General features: G+C 33.8%; 2 protein-coding genes across 5 annotated transcripts; one reads left to right on the top strand and one right to left on the bottom strand.

Moving 5' to 3' along the window:
- Positions 1–4,944: 4,944 nt before the first annotated feature.
- On the top strand, positions 4,945–11,536 carry LOC114418541 (probable plastidic glucose transporter 2). 4 transcript variants are annotated; one of them, XM_028383956.1, is made up of 14 exons: positions 4,948–5,138; positions 5,712–5,937; positions 6,306–6,417; positions 6,521–6,588; positions 6,679–6,811; positions 7,322–7,421; positions 7,500–7,612; positions 7,701–7,794; positions 8,748–8,901; positions 9,031–9,174; positions 9,267–9,340; positions 9,657–9,745; positions 10,354–10,468; positions 10,696–11,536. In XM_028383956.1, the coding sequence occupies exons 2-14, from the start codon at positions 5,856–5,858 to the stop codon at positions 10,876–10,878; spliced, it is 1,461 nt and encodes a 486-aa protein (XP_028239757.1). In that variant the 5' UTR covers positions 4,948–5,138; positions 5,712–5,855; the 3' UTR covers positions 10,879–11,536. The 4 variants fall into 4 exon arrangements, with proteins under 4 accessions (XP_028239756.1, XP_028239755.1, XP_028239754.1 ...); XM_028383955.1 differs by having other exon boundaries at positions 4,945–5,138; positions 5,841–5,937; positions 8,748–9,174; XM_028383954.1 differs by having other exon boundaries at positions 4,945–5,138; positions 5,837–5,937; positions 8,748–9,174.
- A 703-nt stretch (positions 11,537–12,239) lies between these two features.
- Positions 12,240–15,222, bottom strand: LOC114418542 (cyclin-dependent kinase F-1-like). Its single transcript, XM_028383957.1, has 2 exons — positions 14,650–15,222; positions 12,240–13,512 (listed from the first exon to the last, which is right to left on the bottom strand). The coding sequence occupies exons 1-2, from the start codon at positions 15,115–15,117 to the stop codon at positions 12,583–12,585; spliced, it is 1,398 nt and encodes a 465-aa protein (XP_028239758.1). The 5' UTR covers positions 15,118–15,222; the 3' UTR covers positions 12,240–12,582.
- Positions 15,223–15,511: the final 289 nt, after the last annotated feature.

The raw sequence follows: 15,511 nt of genomic DNA, 5'->3' as shown, positions 1-15,511 counted from the left end.
TATTTGTTTGACTTTGGCAACTTAAGATTATTAGTGATATTGTTCATGTTAGTCTATTTTGTAGTTCCCCAAAGATGTCCTACTAGAGGAAAAAGCTCTCATATACTTGTCTTCAGTGAAGATCTTTTCTTCATTTACCTTCTCCCACCCATCATCTTTAATGTCGGGTTAGTTCACTACTCTTGCTTGTTTTTTATTATTTTCCTTATTCAGCTTTCATTTACATGTTGAACTGCATAATTTAAGTTGCATCATGATTTGTTGGAAACAATGATTCCAACAGTTTAGGAAAATCAATAGTTGTATTCGCTGAACTGATACTTCAATCAGAATGAATTTAATTGAATGACTATGCTTGCTTCTCTTAGATTGACTTCAATTTCAATTTATTCTTTAACCGTTCCAGGTTTCAGGTGAAGAAGAAACAATTTTTCCGCAATTTTATGACTATAATGCTCTTTGGTGCAATTGGTACTTTGATATCATTCTACATAATATCACTAAGTAATTGAAGTCATCAACTAATGCTTCTTTTATAAATTACATTACAAAGTAGTAACAATTCGTATTTGGTATTCAACGCCTTTATGTCCCAATTTGATTATAAATGTTATTTATTTTGAATAGGTGCCATACACTTTTTTTTCAGAAATTAGACATTGGTTCCCTCAAGATTGGAGATTTTCTAGGTGTGCTTAAATTACCTCCTTCTTTTATAGTAATTTGTTGGACTTAAATGCAAACTTGGAACAATTCCTTCTTCCCTCCTATCTCTACTTACCTGAGTCAACTGAATGCAGCAATTGGAGTAATATTTTCAGCAACAGATTTTGTTTGCACGTTGCAGGTATAAATGTCAAAACAAACACAACAAATATTTGTTTTAATTTTCCTTTTATTGTACTTAAAATAATGATGTGTATGTGGATGCTTTAGGTTCTTAATCAAGATGAGACTCCCTTACTATATAGCCTGGTCTTTGGGGAGGGGGTAGTAAATGATGCTACCTCCGTAGTTCTCTTCAAAGCAATTCAGAATTTTGACCTCTCTCACATTGACTTAACCACTGCCTTACAATTATTAGCGAATTTTTTGTATTTATTCATTGCAAGCACTGTGTTGGGAATCTTTGTAAGTTTTACTGCCACTTTCTAATTCTGTCCCCTCTTTTTTCTTGATGTTCTTGCAATTTGCTTGGGATTATTGATATATATTTTTTCGATATAATTATGTTTTTCAGGTTGGATTGCTGAGTGCATTCATTATTAAGAAGCTCTATATTTTTGGTATAATTAATTGTGTATTTTTCCTTTTAATTTTTTTAAAATGAAACAAAACAAAAACACCTTAAGGGTCATTTAATGGAGAAATTGTGATTGTTGATTGATATTTACTATTTACCATGAGATGAATGATTCGTTGGTGGATAAATACTATGTTCATTTAACTTAACTTGAATTTTCTATTATGAGATAATTTTCTTCTTTTTTCTTGATTATTATATTATATTTATTTGCTATTTTGTGTGTTTGTGACATTATAAATTTGATTTTTCACATTTGTGACAATGTCACGTTTGTTTTAATCAATTTTATATCTACATTAGCAGGTAAGAAAATCATATACTATCACAAAACAAAGAGAGAGGTGGACAGATGAAGAACATAAGAAGTTCCTTGAAGCCTTAAAGCTATATGGAAGGCCTGGCGACGGATTGAAGGTATAATTAATTTAGAAATTTCATATCTTAGGCAAAGTATGCCATAAAGATTCTAGCAACACACACACACACACACACACACACACACATAAAATTAGTGAATCAAGAAGTATGGTATAAGTTCTTGGATCCTTTTATTTTCCTCACAGAACATGTTGGTACAAAGACTGTTGTTCAGATTCGAAGTCATGCTTAGAAGTTTTTTCTAAGGTTTATTGTTATATTCCAGTACCTATGATTTACCATGTTTTCAATATAGTACTATGAGTCACACATGAGTTAAAATTCTATCGACCTTATACGATGGAAAAATGCATATTTCCTTGAGGGTGAAGTTGAAGGGTTCACCTTAAATCAACTCTTTCACATCTCATAAATACATATCCAATATTTTTATATTTTTAATCACAATATTATTATAAATATTCGGTTCTATTTTTGTATTATTATTATTATTATGTCGACTTTAGCTGAAGGTCCTTTCTTATGTTGTGATGACAGGAGTTGCATGCTTCTTTCTGGTCACTAATGTTTTACAAACCTGATCTCTCTCCTCTCAAAAAGTAATTTTTTTTGTTGCATGTTTGTTTTTTCTCACTTTGAAAATTACAATGCTTGCTAAATAAATTACCGAATGACCCATGCATATAGCTGAACTATTGAATGAAGCAAGCCTAATCATTTGGGATGAAGCCCCCATGGCTTACAAATTTTGTTTTGAAGCACTTAATCAAAGTCTAAGAGATATTATTAAGGCCAAGTCCAGTCCTGGTAAAATCTTTGGAGATAATGTGATGGTGTTTGGTGGAGATTTCCGACACATTCCATAGTGCCTCTCATTTTAAATCTATTTTAATTTCCATACTACTTATTAAATTATTATCGATGTTAAATCTATTTTAATTTCCATACTGCTTTTTATTTTACTTCTATCTTGCAAAACAAATTAACATGCATGCTAAATAAATTACGAATGACCCGTGCATATACACGGGTTACGGACTAATTTAATATGAATGCCAAGTTACTTAACAATTTTTCTTATTTACTTCCCTACTTTAATTCCAAAAGTAAAGTGTCCATAAAAATCGGGAGACTTTTGCTCATTCTCTCTCATGAGGTGTTTATATAAAATTGTGGAAAAAATTTGGCTACTTGGTATGCAAAGTTTGGGATATGAAAAAAGGATGAAGAAAAGGTTTTTTTTTTAATTCTTAAAGTAGATTTTGAGAAGGCATGTAACTCAATAAATGGGAAGACCTTGGATTATATGATGAGGAGATTTGGATTTTGTGATGTTTAGAATTCTAACAAGAGTGTGTGTAATTTTTTATAACTTATCAATTGTTAACATTTTAGAAGGTTTCTAGCTGTGATCTATCATATGTTCTTAGATATGTATTAACAATTTATTTGATTATACGTGTGAGAATAGTGGATGCATGTTTGAATTGAAGCACCTAATACTTGTTTTAATGTTTTTTTTTTTTTTTCATTTTGACATGAGTTTAATGTAAAATGTGCATATGTTATGCAAATCCAACACACGCTGAGAAAGTCTTTGCTCATTCCTTGGCCATTAATGTTAAGAAGCCCAACAACCATCTAAAGGTTTCTAGTCCCATGTTGGAACCTAGCCTACTACCAAGTGACCACCTAGTCGAAGTAGATATCTAACTTGAAATAGAAGTCACTAGATTACACCTATAAATATGTAGACTCTTCTCAAAATTAAAGTATTATTTTCTCCTCCATAACTTGTAATATTACTGTTGAGGTGATTATTTACTTTTAGTATTGTAATCTTTAAAGATGAGATCACACTTCTTCTCCTGGGTTTGATGTTTGATTTGATGTTGAAATGAGATTTAAGTATATTTTTGTCATTTTAATTTAGTGTTTTTTTCTTTTAATTTCTATAAAATTATTTTTTTATTTTAATCTTTGTAAATTATATTTATTTTATTTTTAGTCTTTAAAACATTTTAGATAATGTTTTGAATGATAAAAAATATCATATAAAGTGTCACAAGGATAAAAAAATAAAAGAATAATTTATAAGGATTAAAAATAATTTACAAGCCCTAAAAATTCAAGAAAACGCAAAATTATAAAAACTAAAAAATATTTAAAGCTTAAAATATGACAATGAAAGTGTACCAACCTAAAGTAACTATGCATTATTTTTGTGTTATTTAGAAGAGAATTTGCAAGTAACTCCTAGAAACCTACCCCAGATCAAAATTCAATGTCCCTACCTACTAAAACAAAATGTAAGCTAAGCGCTTTTACAGCACCAAAAAATTTCTCTAATGCAACTTAACAATGGAACAAATATTTCTACAACAGAAAACATCTACAATACAAATATTGACTCATGTAAAAAATAAAAAAGAAAATAGAGGAAAAACATGGTGGGAAATGATGCACGTTGCACGAGGGCGTTGGCGTAAGCGGTGAAAGCAAGAAGAGGAAGACAAGATCGGACCACGAGTCTCCGCAGTGGGTCTCTATTCTCTTACGCAACAGAGACTGACACTTTATTTAAAGACACCATCAAGGACACGTGCCTTCATCGTAGCCCCTACACGGAATCACCGTCCATTCCCTTCTCCCACTCCCACTATTCCGTTTTTCTTTATTCATAAATATTCTCCAATCTTTAACCATTAATTAAGGGTTAAAAATCATATTATTTTGTTACTAAGTTATAATGTTTAGAAATAAATTATATTTTTAATTATTAATTTAACAATAAAATTGGTGAATTATATGGAGAGTAACAAGGATAATTATTCCCACAAAATAAATATTTTTTAATAAATATTTTTTTGTCCCATAAAAAATAAATATTGTTTCCATAACATAATTTTTTAATAAAATTATTGTAAATAATTTTGAAAGATAAAAGAGAAAATAAATTAGTATTAATTTTACTTACTTTATCTTTTAAATTTTGCTATTTTTTATTTTTTATTATCATTTTTAATAAAACATTTTTTTTGTTTAGGAAAATATTAGATTATTTTTTTGTTTTTATTGAAAAAAAAATCTGAATTCATCACTGAATTTGTCTGTAAATTAATTTGTGATACCTTTTGCATATAGGTAAAAAAAAAATTAATCAATTTGTCACACTGTCAGAAGAATTTGATTGTTTAGCCGTTAATGAATGTAATTTAGTTGGTTATTAGTAGTACTGTTTCTTGAGCTAGTGCCGTCTCTCGTTCGCGATCCTTCTTTTTCTTTATTCCCCCGGCGCACGATAGCGCCATCGCTTTCGTTTCGCGGTTGGTAACCGTCTCTCTTTCATCACCGTATTTATTTCCATTCACAGAACCAACAAACTCTCTCTCTCTCTCTGATTCTTCTTCACTGTTCTCTCTCTGAGCAAAACCGAGGATCCCTCATAGTATTGGTGCGTATTCACTTCAGCCATCACTTTTTCAGTTCAGATTTCCTTTTCTTTTCTCTTTTTTCGTTTTGCTTGATCTCGATTCAGTTTTTGTTTTTCTACTTCGTTTTACATTTTTTTTTATAGTAACTTATCATAAACTCTGCTCTGTTGCCTCTTTATTTTTTGTTTTTATTTTATTGCTTTTTGTTTCTGAGAAGAAAAAAAAAAACAGAGGAACTCGTTTGCTGCTTAGGATCATCAAATTTTCTATAGTGTTCTCTGCTAAAAACATATGTGAATACGTGATCAAGGTTAATGATAAGGATAACGAAGGAAAAAAAAGAGTATGTTATTTTTTTTCCGCGATGCATGAACCAATTGATTGACAGAGCAATCGAATTTCTAGCGTTAATGTAGTTTTTTTTTTGTGACTTTTGTTTGAATAGGTAGGGTAAACTGATGGTACTGTGGTTTGTAAGTTCTGTAGTTTGTAACGCATTACTGAGTGATGTTTGAATCTATTTGATGAAGTTAAAATTGCAAAATAGTGTTGTGAGTGTTTGAATTCAGCATCATGTCTTTTTATGTATGCAGCTGCCAGCTAGTGCCCGAGTTTCAGTTTAAGCTTGGATAGAATGGAACTATTAAGATTTTACTTTGCTTTGAAGAGTTTTCATGTGATATATTAGTTGAAGACTTTTTTATATTAATAAAAAAAGGCAGGTCAAATATTGGCTAATGTGGATGGGGCATTCATCTATGTACAAGCGCACTCCTTCGAGAGATAATTCAAACATGGAGGACGTGGAAGAAAACTCAGGTATGCACCCTTTTTTGAACCTTTACTGATGTACTTCGGGCTGTTTATATGACATCTGTTAATTCCATTATGTTGTGAAACATAGCATCTAAACTAAAAACCTTCTCAATGAAATTTCCTTCCTGTGAATAATCCTTTCAAGATTTCATTATTCAGAACTCAGAAGAATTGGCAATTCATGTAATCTTGAAAGCGACAATAGCTACGCTGTTGCTATTGTCTCTATTATCGATTGTGGATAATTTGCAATTGAATGCAATTCTGAAAATGATAGTAGAAAAGATGGCCTGGGTTTATGATGTACTGCAAATTTTTTGAGGTCTTGAATCAAGATGATAATTGACCATGCTGTTTTAAATGCCTGATAGATCTTTTAGACATCGGCCTGGACAAGGGAACCTCAAATCCTTCATTGATGCTTTCTTTACCGCATGTACTTGTGGCGACCATTTCTTCATTCCTTTTTGGATACCATCTTGGGTTTGTTTCCTAATTTCTTCTTCTTGGTGCACTCTCTTGGATTCCTTGCTTTAATCTAGAATCTGTTGAAGACTTAAATTTTGATCTTTTTCATTCTATTCAGAGTTGTTAATGAACCACTTGAGAGCATTTCTGTGGATCTTGGTTTCCGTGGAAATACATTGGCAGAAGGTGACAAAGAAGATTCTGAAACCTTTGCTTAATTTCGTTTTCTATTGTAAATGAATAAATAGAATTGATTTTTTCCCCTTTCAAATGAAGGTCTGGTGGTGAGCATATGTCTTGGTGGTGCCTTGATTGGATGTCTACTAAGTGGTTGGATTGCTGATGGGGTGGGGCGTCGTAGGGCTTTCCAATTGTGTGCTCTGCCAATGATAATTGGTGCTTCTATGAGGTTATACTTCCAGTACCAATATAATATTGTTGAGTCATTTTGTTTTTCTCATGGAATAGATGGAAACTATCCTTGCACTTTATTCAACCACTTCGTAGGTTTCTATTGTTTTTCTCAAGGTTTATTTGTTGGCTACCGTGGAAACATATAATAGTTTATTACTTCATTTTTGTGTCCTCTAACGTGATAGCATATTAACATATTTTTACTTCTTTCTTGCCAATCTCAAATGTACCTGACTGCCATCTTATGGTTTCCATATGGCCTCTTCACCCATTATGATATTTTCTTGTTTCCTCGTTTGTTCTAGAAAAGAGCATAAGCCTTTCTTCTTTCCTATGTTTCCTGCATATAATGTCTATAATAATAGAATGACATAGCAGAGCATTTCACCATTTTTATGAAAACTGATGTGTATTTCACTTTGGTTAAATGACAGTTGTTTACTTTTATGCTTTCCAATATAAATTCTTATGAATAATTTCTCATTGTAAAATTGTGCATTTTCAGTGCGGCAACAAACAACTTGTTTGGCATGCTTGTAGGAAGGTTGTTTGTTGGGACTGGCTTGGGCCTGGGCCCTCCTGTTGCCTCTCTGTATGTGACAGAGGTATGTAAATCACTAAATTGGTGCATCTGTCTCATTGACTAGACTGAAAATTTACTTGATTATTCTCTTGAATGGCAGGTTTCTCCTGCTTTTGTGCGGGGCACCTTTGGAGCTTTCATCCAGATTGCCACATGCCTTGGTCTAATGGGAGCTTTATTTATTGGAATCCCTGTCAAAGAAATATCTGGATGGTATCATATGAATCTTACTTCATGTCATGATGTTATATATTATTTATTCATGATGTTTTAAAAATTCACCCTGAATTTTTTCACATAGGTGGCGGGTTTGTTTTTGGGTATCTACCATTCCAGCTGCTATACTTGCCACAGCTATGGTCTTCTGCGCAGAGAGTCCACATTGGTTATACAAGGTTGATACCTAGTCTAATATTATTTCATCTTAGATATTATCTCTTATTATCTTTTCATTTGTAACTTACTGTTTCTATATTAGTTTGAACCCCTTGACGTCTCAATGTTAAGCGATGCTAACTAATAGTTTGTTGAGGATTTCTTTGTCTTCTGCATCCATCTCTTTTATGTCAACAATTAAGTGCAAGTATCAAGTATAACAATAGAATACTCCGAAACATACAATTCCTAGAGGATTGTATACGTATTCTTTTGGTGTTGCATGTTGAACCTGTCTATGCTGATTTAATTTTTAGCTTGTTTTTTTTTCTTCTAGTGATTGCATTTAGAATTCAAACTGAAGTGGAATCAAGATGGAAATAATTGCTCTTTACTTGGTGGTCTGCCTATTTTTTATATTTATTCTCTCCCCAATCCCTCATCTCGCCCTGTTCTTTTTTAAACTTGCCAGATTTAGTCTATGTCTTATGCTTTGTTTGGTAGAGTGGAGATGGCGAAGAAATAGGGGAGAGGGAGAAATGAAAGAAGTGAGGTTGTTTGATTGTGGGAAATAGGTGTGGAGAGGCATGGCGCAAATTCCATGGCAGTTTTTCTTTTGCAATTCAAAACCGCTAGAAAATGTGCATTTATTGACTTTTTTTGTTTGTGGCGGTTTGAAGCCACTAAATTGAGCATTTAGTGACGGTTATTAAATTGAGCATTTAAAACCACCACGATTTTTAAAAACCATAATTGATTTCATGTTTCTCATAATTGATTATGTGAATAAAACTTGATTAACAAAGGATTGTTTCATTCTTTTTCGATTTCTCTCTTTCCTATATCTTTTCTATTTCTCTCAAACCAAATGCCTGTATATCTACACTCTCTTTTCTATTTCTCTCATCCCTACATCCATTTAACTTTTGATCCTTTACTTAATCCTTGATTATTCCTCTTTGTTTTGATGTAGCAAGGAAGAACTGCTGAAGCAGAAGCTGAGTTTGAGAGGCTTCTTGGTGTATCAGAAGCAAAATTTGCAATGTCAGAGTTATCCAAGGCAGATAGAGGAGACGATAGTGATAGTGTGAAGCTGTCGGAATTGCTTCATGGTCGTCATTCTAAAGGTATGCATTTTTCCTGGTTTGTCTCTGGGATAGTTGTGACTTGTGAGTGTATTTGCCATTGTTGTTATCTGGTCACTGGTTTCCTTAGGTTTCCAAAAGTTATTTTTTATTCACAAGTTCGTTTTGCAGTTGTTTTTATTGGATCAACCCTATTTGCTTTACAACAGCTATCTGGTATAAATGCTGTGTTTTATTTCTCTTCAACTGTTTTTAAAAGTGCTGGAGTGCCATCAGACATTGCAAATGTCTGCATAGGAATTGCCAATTTGGCAGGTAATGCTATCTTCTGGTTGCCAGGATTTAAATCAAAGTTATTCTGTTATTCTATTCTCTAATGCTAACCCCCCTCCCCCCATTTTCTTCAGGATCTATCGTTTCAATGGGTTTGATGGATAAGCTTGGAAGGAAGGTTCTACTTTTCTGGAGTTTCTTTGGCATGGTAAATTATGTATAGATGTACTTATAACACTTGGTTTTTTTTTAATAGATGTTCTATTATGTAGCATATCATTATAGGGTGATTATCATGCACTTAAAAATCTGGGACACATGTGGTAGTTGTACTATTTTAAATCCTGACTTGGTGTTTGTGGTAATGAAAAGAGGGATGTTGTTTGGAATATGAACTAGTGCAAGTGCACAACAATACAAAATTGAGGGAAATTCCTTTTTTGTTATGGTGTTTGAATTGCTTTTGAGTAAAAGAAACTTTGCTCTTAATAAGGAAGTTGTTTGTTTTATTTTTTACTGTATAGGCAATAGCAATGATCCTTCAAGCCACAGGAGCAACTTCACTTGTATCAAACATGGGAGCTCAGTACTTTTCTGTTGGTGGCATGTTCCTGTGAGTATGCAACCATGATTACCAATATGGATCTTGATAGATGCATTTATGATTCAAATTATTAATAAATTTAAAATAATGTTTCTACTTGTGATCTGGTCACCGTTAGGTTATGGGTGATCTTTCAAAAGATAATTATGAAGGATATCTTCTATTAAAAAAAATTATTTAGGCAGTCAAACTCAAATAAACAAGTGGGAAGTGTAAAGGCAATAATATGCTGATGATTTTAGTTGAACTTCTTTAGTTCAGCAAGAAATATTTTAGTATTGATATCATTGTCTGAGAAACCATGGTGCTCTGCCTGTAATTAACAATGTTTGGTAATTATCATCAGCCAAATTCATCGAGTACGAGTGTATGACTGTATGAGAGCAGCCTATTACTCTGTATAAGTCTTTGTATACATGACAAATGAGGATGAAATGGCAATAAACTGAAACTTCTTTCATTCGTCCAATTATGTAATGTCCTCATTGTCCACGATCTAGCAGCTCTATGAAGTGTACAATTGTCGCTTGGAACATTCACTCTAGATTATGAGTGCATGCAGTGCCTTTTGGGAAGACACTGCTGGAATATGAACACTTAATCTATACTTCATGCAGGTTTGTCTTAACATTTGCTCTCGGAGCTGGCCCAGTTCCAGGTCTCCTTCTACCAGAAATCTTTCCTAGTCGAATAAGAGCCAAAGCCATGGCAGTCTGTATGTCAGTGCATTGGGTAATTTTCTTCTGCCGTTTCCTATTATAAAATGGTATCAGTTGGCAGGTTATGTTCAACGGTTTTGTTCAATTATATAATGTTGCCGGATGGTTGAATCAAGAAAATGTAGCCTGCTGAAATTCCCTTCTTTGCAAACTACTAAAATTGTTCTCATAATGACTTAGAAGGATGGGAAAGCTCGTAATATGGAATCCTTCTCTCATTTGATTAATGGTCTTGTACAGGTGATAAATTTCTTTGTTGGACTACTGTTCTTGCGTTTGCTGGAGAAACTTGGTCCACAGCTGCTTTACTCTATGTTTGCTACCTTTTGCATCATGGCAGTAATTTTTGTAAAAAGAAATGTGGTGGAAACCAAAGGGAAGTCACTTCATGAAATCGAGATCGCACTTCTACCCCAAGACTAGAGCATCTTATGAAGCTCTATTCATTGATTGCTCTAATTCTGCATACTTCCAGCTGAGCAGATTGTGTTTCATCTATTATGGTTGACCTTAACAGTACAAGGGGAAGCTCAACGCAGGAACTATGCATTGTTTTGCTGCAATATTTGTACGAAAGAGGTTTAGGTATTATGGCTAGCTGTGATGTAGTAGGTGGTACTATTAGCGGCTTACTTACGACACGACACCCTTCTGTTGTTACTCGAGCCTTGTGATTCTCTGATTTGGCATCCACTTAAAGGGAGACATAATTCATCAAGGGGGATCTATGCATCCCATAATATTTCCTTAAATGTACTACTTTATGTAATATTATATACGCTTCTGTACGTGACATTATTTTTAATCGCTTGAATTTTGTCCCATTTTGGATACGAAGTAGTCTAGCGTGTAAATTCTGTCTGCAGAGTTTATCGATGGGCGAAAGCTTCGTGAGCTTAAGAAATAGCTATGATCCGTAATTCACCTCATGAGGTTGATTTATGTAAATCAAAAGTTGCCTCCAAGGTTAATTGGTACTTCCACAAAACTAGTGGAATAATTATAAGAATCCTGAATCTGAGTTTGGTAGTTTAATTCAACATTGTATTCGGCTGTTTCATCAAAATCCAACCTTTTCCAAGTTTGTAAAGAGCCAAGTAAATGAGGTTGTGCATGAGTTAGCTATGGTGGCACCATTTTTTTCCTAGTCTCTATAGTTTTAATCTTATTATTCCTTGTAGCAATGAAATGAGATGAGTATGTTTATGTCAAAAAAAATAAATTATAAGAATCCTACTTGATAATAACTTCCAAAATCTTCAAATAATAGAACTCATTCGCTAAGGTAACTGATCAATAGGAAAACAAAACTAGTATTTTTGGAGGTTACTTCTCTCGCAATAAGTTTATTTATTTTTTATTTTTGTCGCCCAACTCTTACAATAGCTTTGAACCTGATTTTGGGCCTTGCTGTTTGCTTTCCCTTCGGTATGAATGAATGAATTAACAACAGAAAATAAAGAATGTAAAATTCCCATTTTAGCCTTGAACTACAGATACCGATATATTTAGGTAAAATTACTACAACTTATTTTACTTTTTAAAAAATTAACGTGTCCATCACTAATTTTTGAAGGGACCAATTTTTTGATAAAATAATTCCTGCATTGAATTCGAACTAGTTGAGTTAGAACTAGTCATCTTCATTTCATCATTCGACTTAAATTAGTCATTATACTTGATGTTATTGCTTGGTCCATAACTTAGCCTTCTTTTTTGTTCCAATTTTGAATTGTAAACATGAAAAAAAGCCAAAAAAAAAAAAACTTGTGTTGCCAGAAAGAAAAACAAAAGACACAAGCACGTTGGTGGAAATTGGGTTGTAAGGATCTCTTGTCCCTGTTACCGGGTTACAGAATTCTGGCACTTAGCAACAGTTTTACATCAAGGATAACATTACATGGTAAAACAACATTTATATTCCTCAATTATTTATCATTTGTTTACAATTCTTGCAAAAGAAAAAATTTCTTATATAAAAATTCAACCGTGGATTTCATTCAGCAAACAATACCAATCGAACAGCAAAGGACAAATTCTGTCCAAAGAATACGATGCACCTTGAATTAAATTTTTTTTATATACTAATAATAAAACAAAATTCAAAGTGCATCATATCCTTCATGTTCAAGGGATCTGTATAGATAAATCAGAACCAGTTGTGGTGATATTCAAGGTGCCAAACTCCTCCAAATCAGAATCAGAACCCATTCCATTGTGCCCACCAGGGGAATCCTGGTCTTGTCCATTTCTAGTCAAAGGAACCCGCAATTCAGAAATTGGAACAGGAAGAGGTTCTTCACTAAAGTACTTGTCCTGAAGCAACTCCATAGCTGTGGTTCTCTTTGCTGGATCATAACAAACCAATCTTTGCACTAGGGAAACTTCATTAGGGGAGCAATTGGGCATGCATGCTTCAAGACCACTTGGATTTTCCACATTACCCAATGAGATTGATCCATAATCAGGAATCTTGGAACAACCAGGCCAAGTTTCCTCATTAATGTTTCCCAATACACTTACAATTCTGCTGAGCTGATCTACATCACTTGTTCCAGGAAACAATGGCTTCGATGTTAATAGCTCAGCAAAGACACATCCCAATGACCAAAGATCAACCTCTAAACCATAGTCTGTAGATCCATAGAGTAGCTCAGGAGCTCGGAACCACCGAGTTCCGACACATGATGTGAGACAACCAAGTTCATTTCCTCCCACCTCCTCAGCTTCATATGTAAAAGAACCCTTGCAAAGATCATCATCTATGTCACTCGTTGTGCATGTTGCAAGACATGAGGTGTTTCCATCATAGATGTTTGTATCCTTATCAGTGTCATAGGAGTAGCTCTTGGTTTTCATCTCATCCAAAACTCTGAAATATTCTTCATGACTCACGGTTCCCTGATTTGGATTTTCATATACAGTTTGGTTTAAGTTAACTAATTGAGAAATAGCTTCAGGATGTTGGAGTGAGCTTTCACTATTTGAAGCATCATCTTCATATGGTGGCGGGTTCTCCTGGGGAGCATCAAATCCAGACTCCACTAGTATCCTTGCCTGAAAAAGTAGTAAAATTTACATTCATATATGTATGGAAACAGACAAAATAAAGAAAGTAAAATGTGTTTTAAGTGTCTTAAAAGTTGATCAAAATTGATTTTAGTTCTTATATTTTAAAAATGATGACTTTACGACATGTATTTTCTGAAATGTGGTAAATTTCTTCCATCCTTGAGTCAAAATGAAGTATAGGACAACTTAACAAGGGACTAAACCCACAACAATTTAGAAATATAAGGACCAAAACCATTATTTTTTAAATATAGGGCTTAAAATCAATTTTGACCGCATTTCAAGGGACCTAAAACAAATTTTATACCAAAAAACTAATCTCAGATTTACCTAAACACTAAGTCAATTCAAGGATTAGTCTTCCACCAAGAAGACCAAAAAACACACCAAAAAATTCACCCAAAAAAAACATACACACCAAACTTACCCCGAATAGAAAAACACCTTTCAATCACAAATTATTGTATAATAAGATAAGATATTGTATAAGATTGTAAGTTTCCTGATTTTTATAATATGTATCTTAAAAGTTATATATAAGATGAATTTTGATTGGTTAACAAATCATGAAAATTAACCTCTATTCCTTTTTCCTCGATCCAAATCCAAAACTTTTTTAGAGAGAGAGACAAGAGAACCACCAACTAAAAGATTCAACAACAAAACAGAAATCATCTATATTTTCAACCATGGGTAGAAGCCAATGCCACAGAATTGCGATCGATCACCCACGATTACTGATCAACCCAAACCACATCACACAAACAAATCCAAAAAGTGAAAAAAAAAAAACAAAGCAAGTCACGTAACAATCAAGTGACCAACCAACACACTCACACACACGAAGCCCAAAGTATAAAAAAGTAGTAAAAAACTAAAAGGGTCCCAAAGTATAAAAAAGTAGTAAAAACTAAAAGGATCTTCCTAACTAGGGATTAAGAAATATTTATCGTGGACATGGTAGTGTAGATTGTAGAAAAAAAATCATGAACACCATAATTTTATAAAAACAAAAACTTTTCACCAATGTCCAAAAGTTACTTATTACTATTTGTCAAGCTACAAAAGGCCCAAAATTGGATTGAAAAAGAAGCTGAAAAAACTTGATCCCTTAAATTAAACCTGTCCAAAATCCGCTAACTTGAGCACCCCATCATCAGAAACCAAGAAATTCGCGGGCTTCAAGTCCCTATGCACGATCATGTTCCTATGACACTCATCCACCGCACTCAGAGCCTGCACCATCCACCTCTTAGCCTCTGCAACACCGACACCACCTTCTCCGATCACGGTGGCAAGGTCGGTTCCGAGAAACTCGAGCACGAGAACCGCGTCCTCGTCCTCGCGCCAGAAGAACTCGTGCAGCACGACGACGTTTCGGGACCCTTTTAGAAGCCTCAGAGCCTCGATTTCGCGCGAGGCGGATTGGGAATCGTGAACCTCCTTGAGCCCCACCGCGGCGCCGTCGGAGAGGCGGCGGGCGCAATAGACGTCGGCGTAGACACCCGACCCGACCCGGCTGAGAACCTGGTACTTGGCGGTTATCTCGGAGCGCGTGTGGATGCTCCAAGTCTTGGGTGGAGGATCCATTGATGTTTGAATAGAGAATTTGGAATCAGTGAAAGGAAGTGTGTGTGACTTTGACGATGGCTGTGGACAACAACATATGAATGAATCTTTGCTTACTAGACCGGCCATATGGTCTTTCTTTGGGTTTTAACTTTTTTTTCTTAGACTTTCTTCCTCTTTTTTTTGTTTTTTATGTCTTTTTTTTATTATTAATAATATAGAAAAAAATTATATACTTACCAATCGTAACACATCACATATAATAAATTTACCGATTTTTTAAATAATTATATTAAAATAATTAATGATAATTTTTGTTATTGAATAATAATATAAAAGAGTCATTAAATTATATCCTAAATTGTTGAATTTAAGATTTAGGAAAATGTTTCTTTTAAGTTTGGAATTGTTTCCT

Source organism: Glycine soja, chromosome 7, assembly GCF_004193775.1.
Source record: "Glycine soja cultivar W05 chromosome 7, ASM419377v2, whole genome shotgun sequence".
Classification (NCBI taxonomy): Eukaryota; Viridiplantae; Streptophyta; class Magnoliopsida; order Fabales; family Fabaceae; genus Glycine; species Glycine soja.
This window is presented reverse-complemented; position numbering and strand designations above follow the sequence as displayed.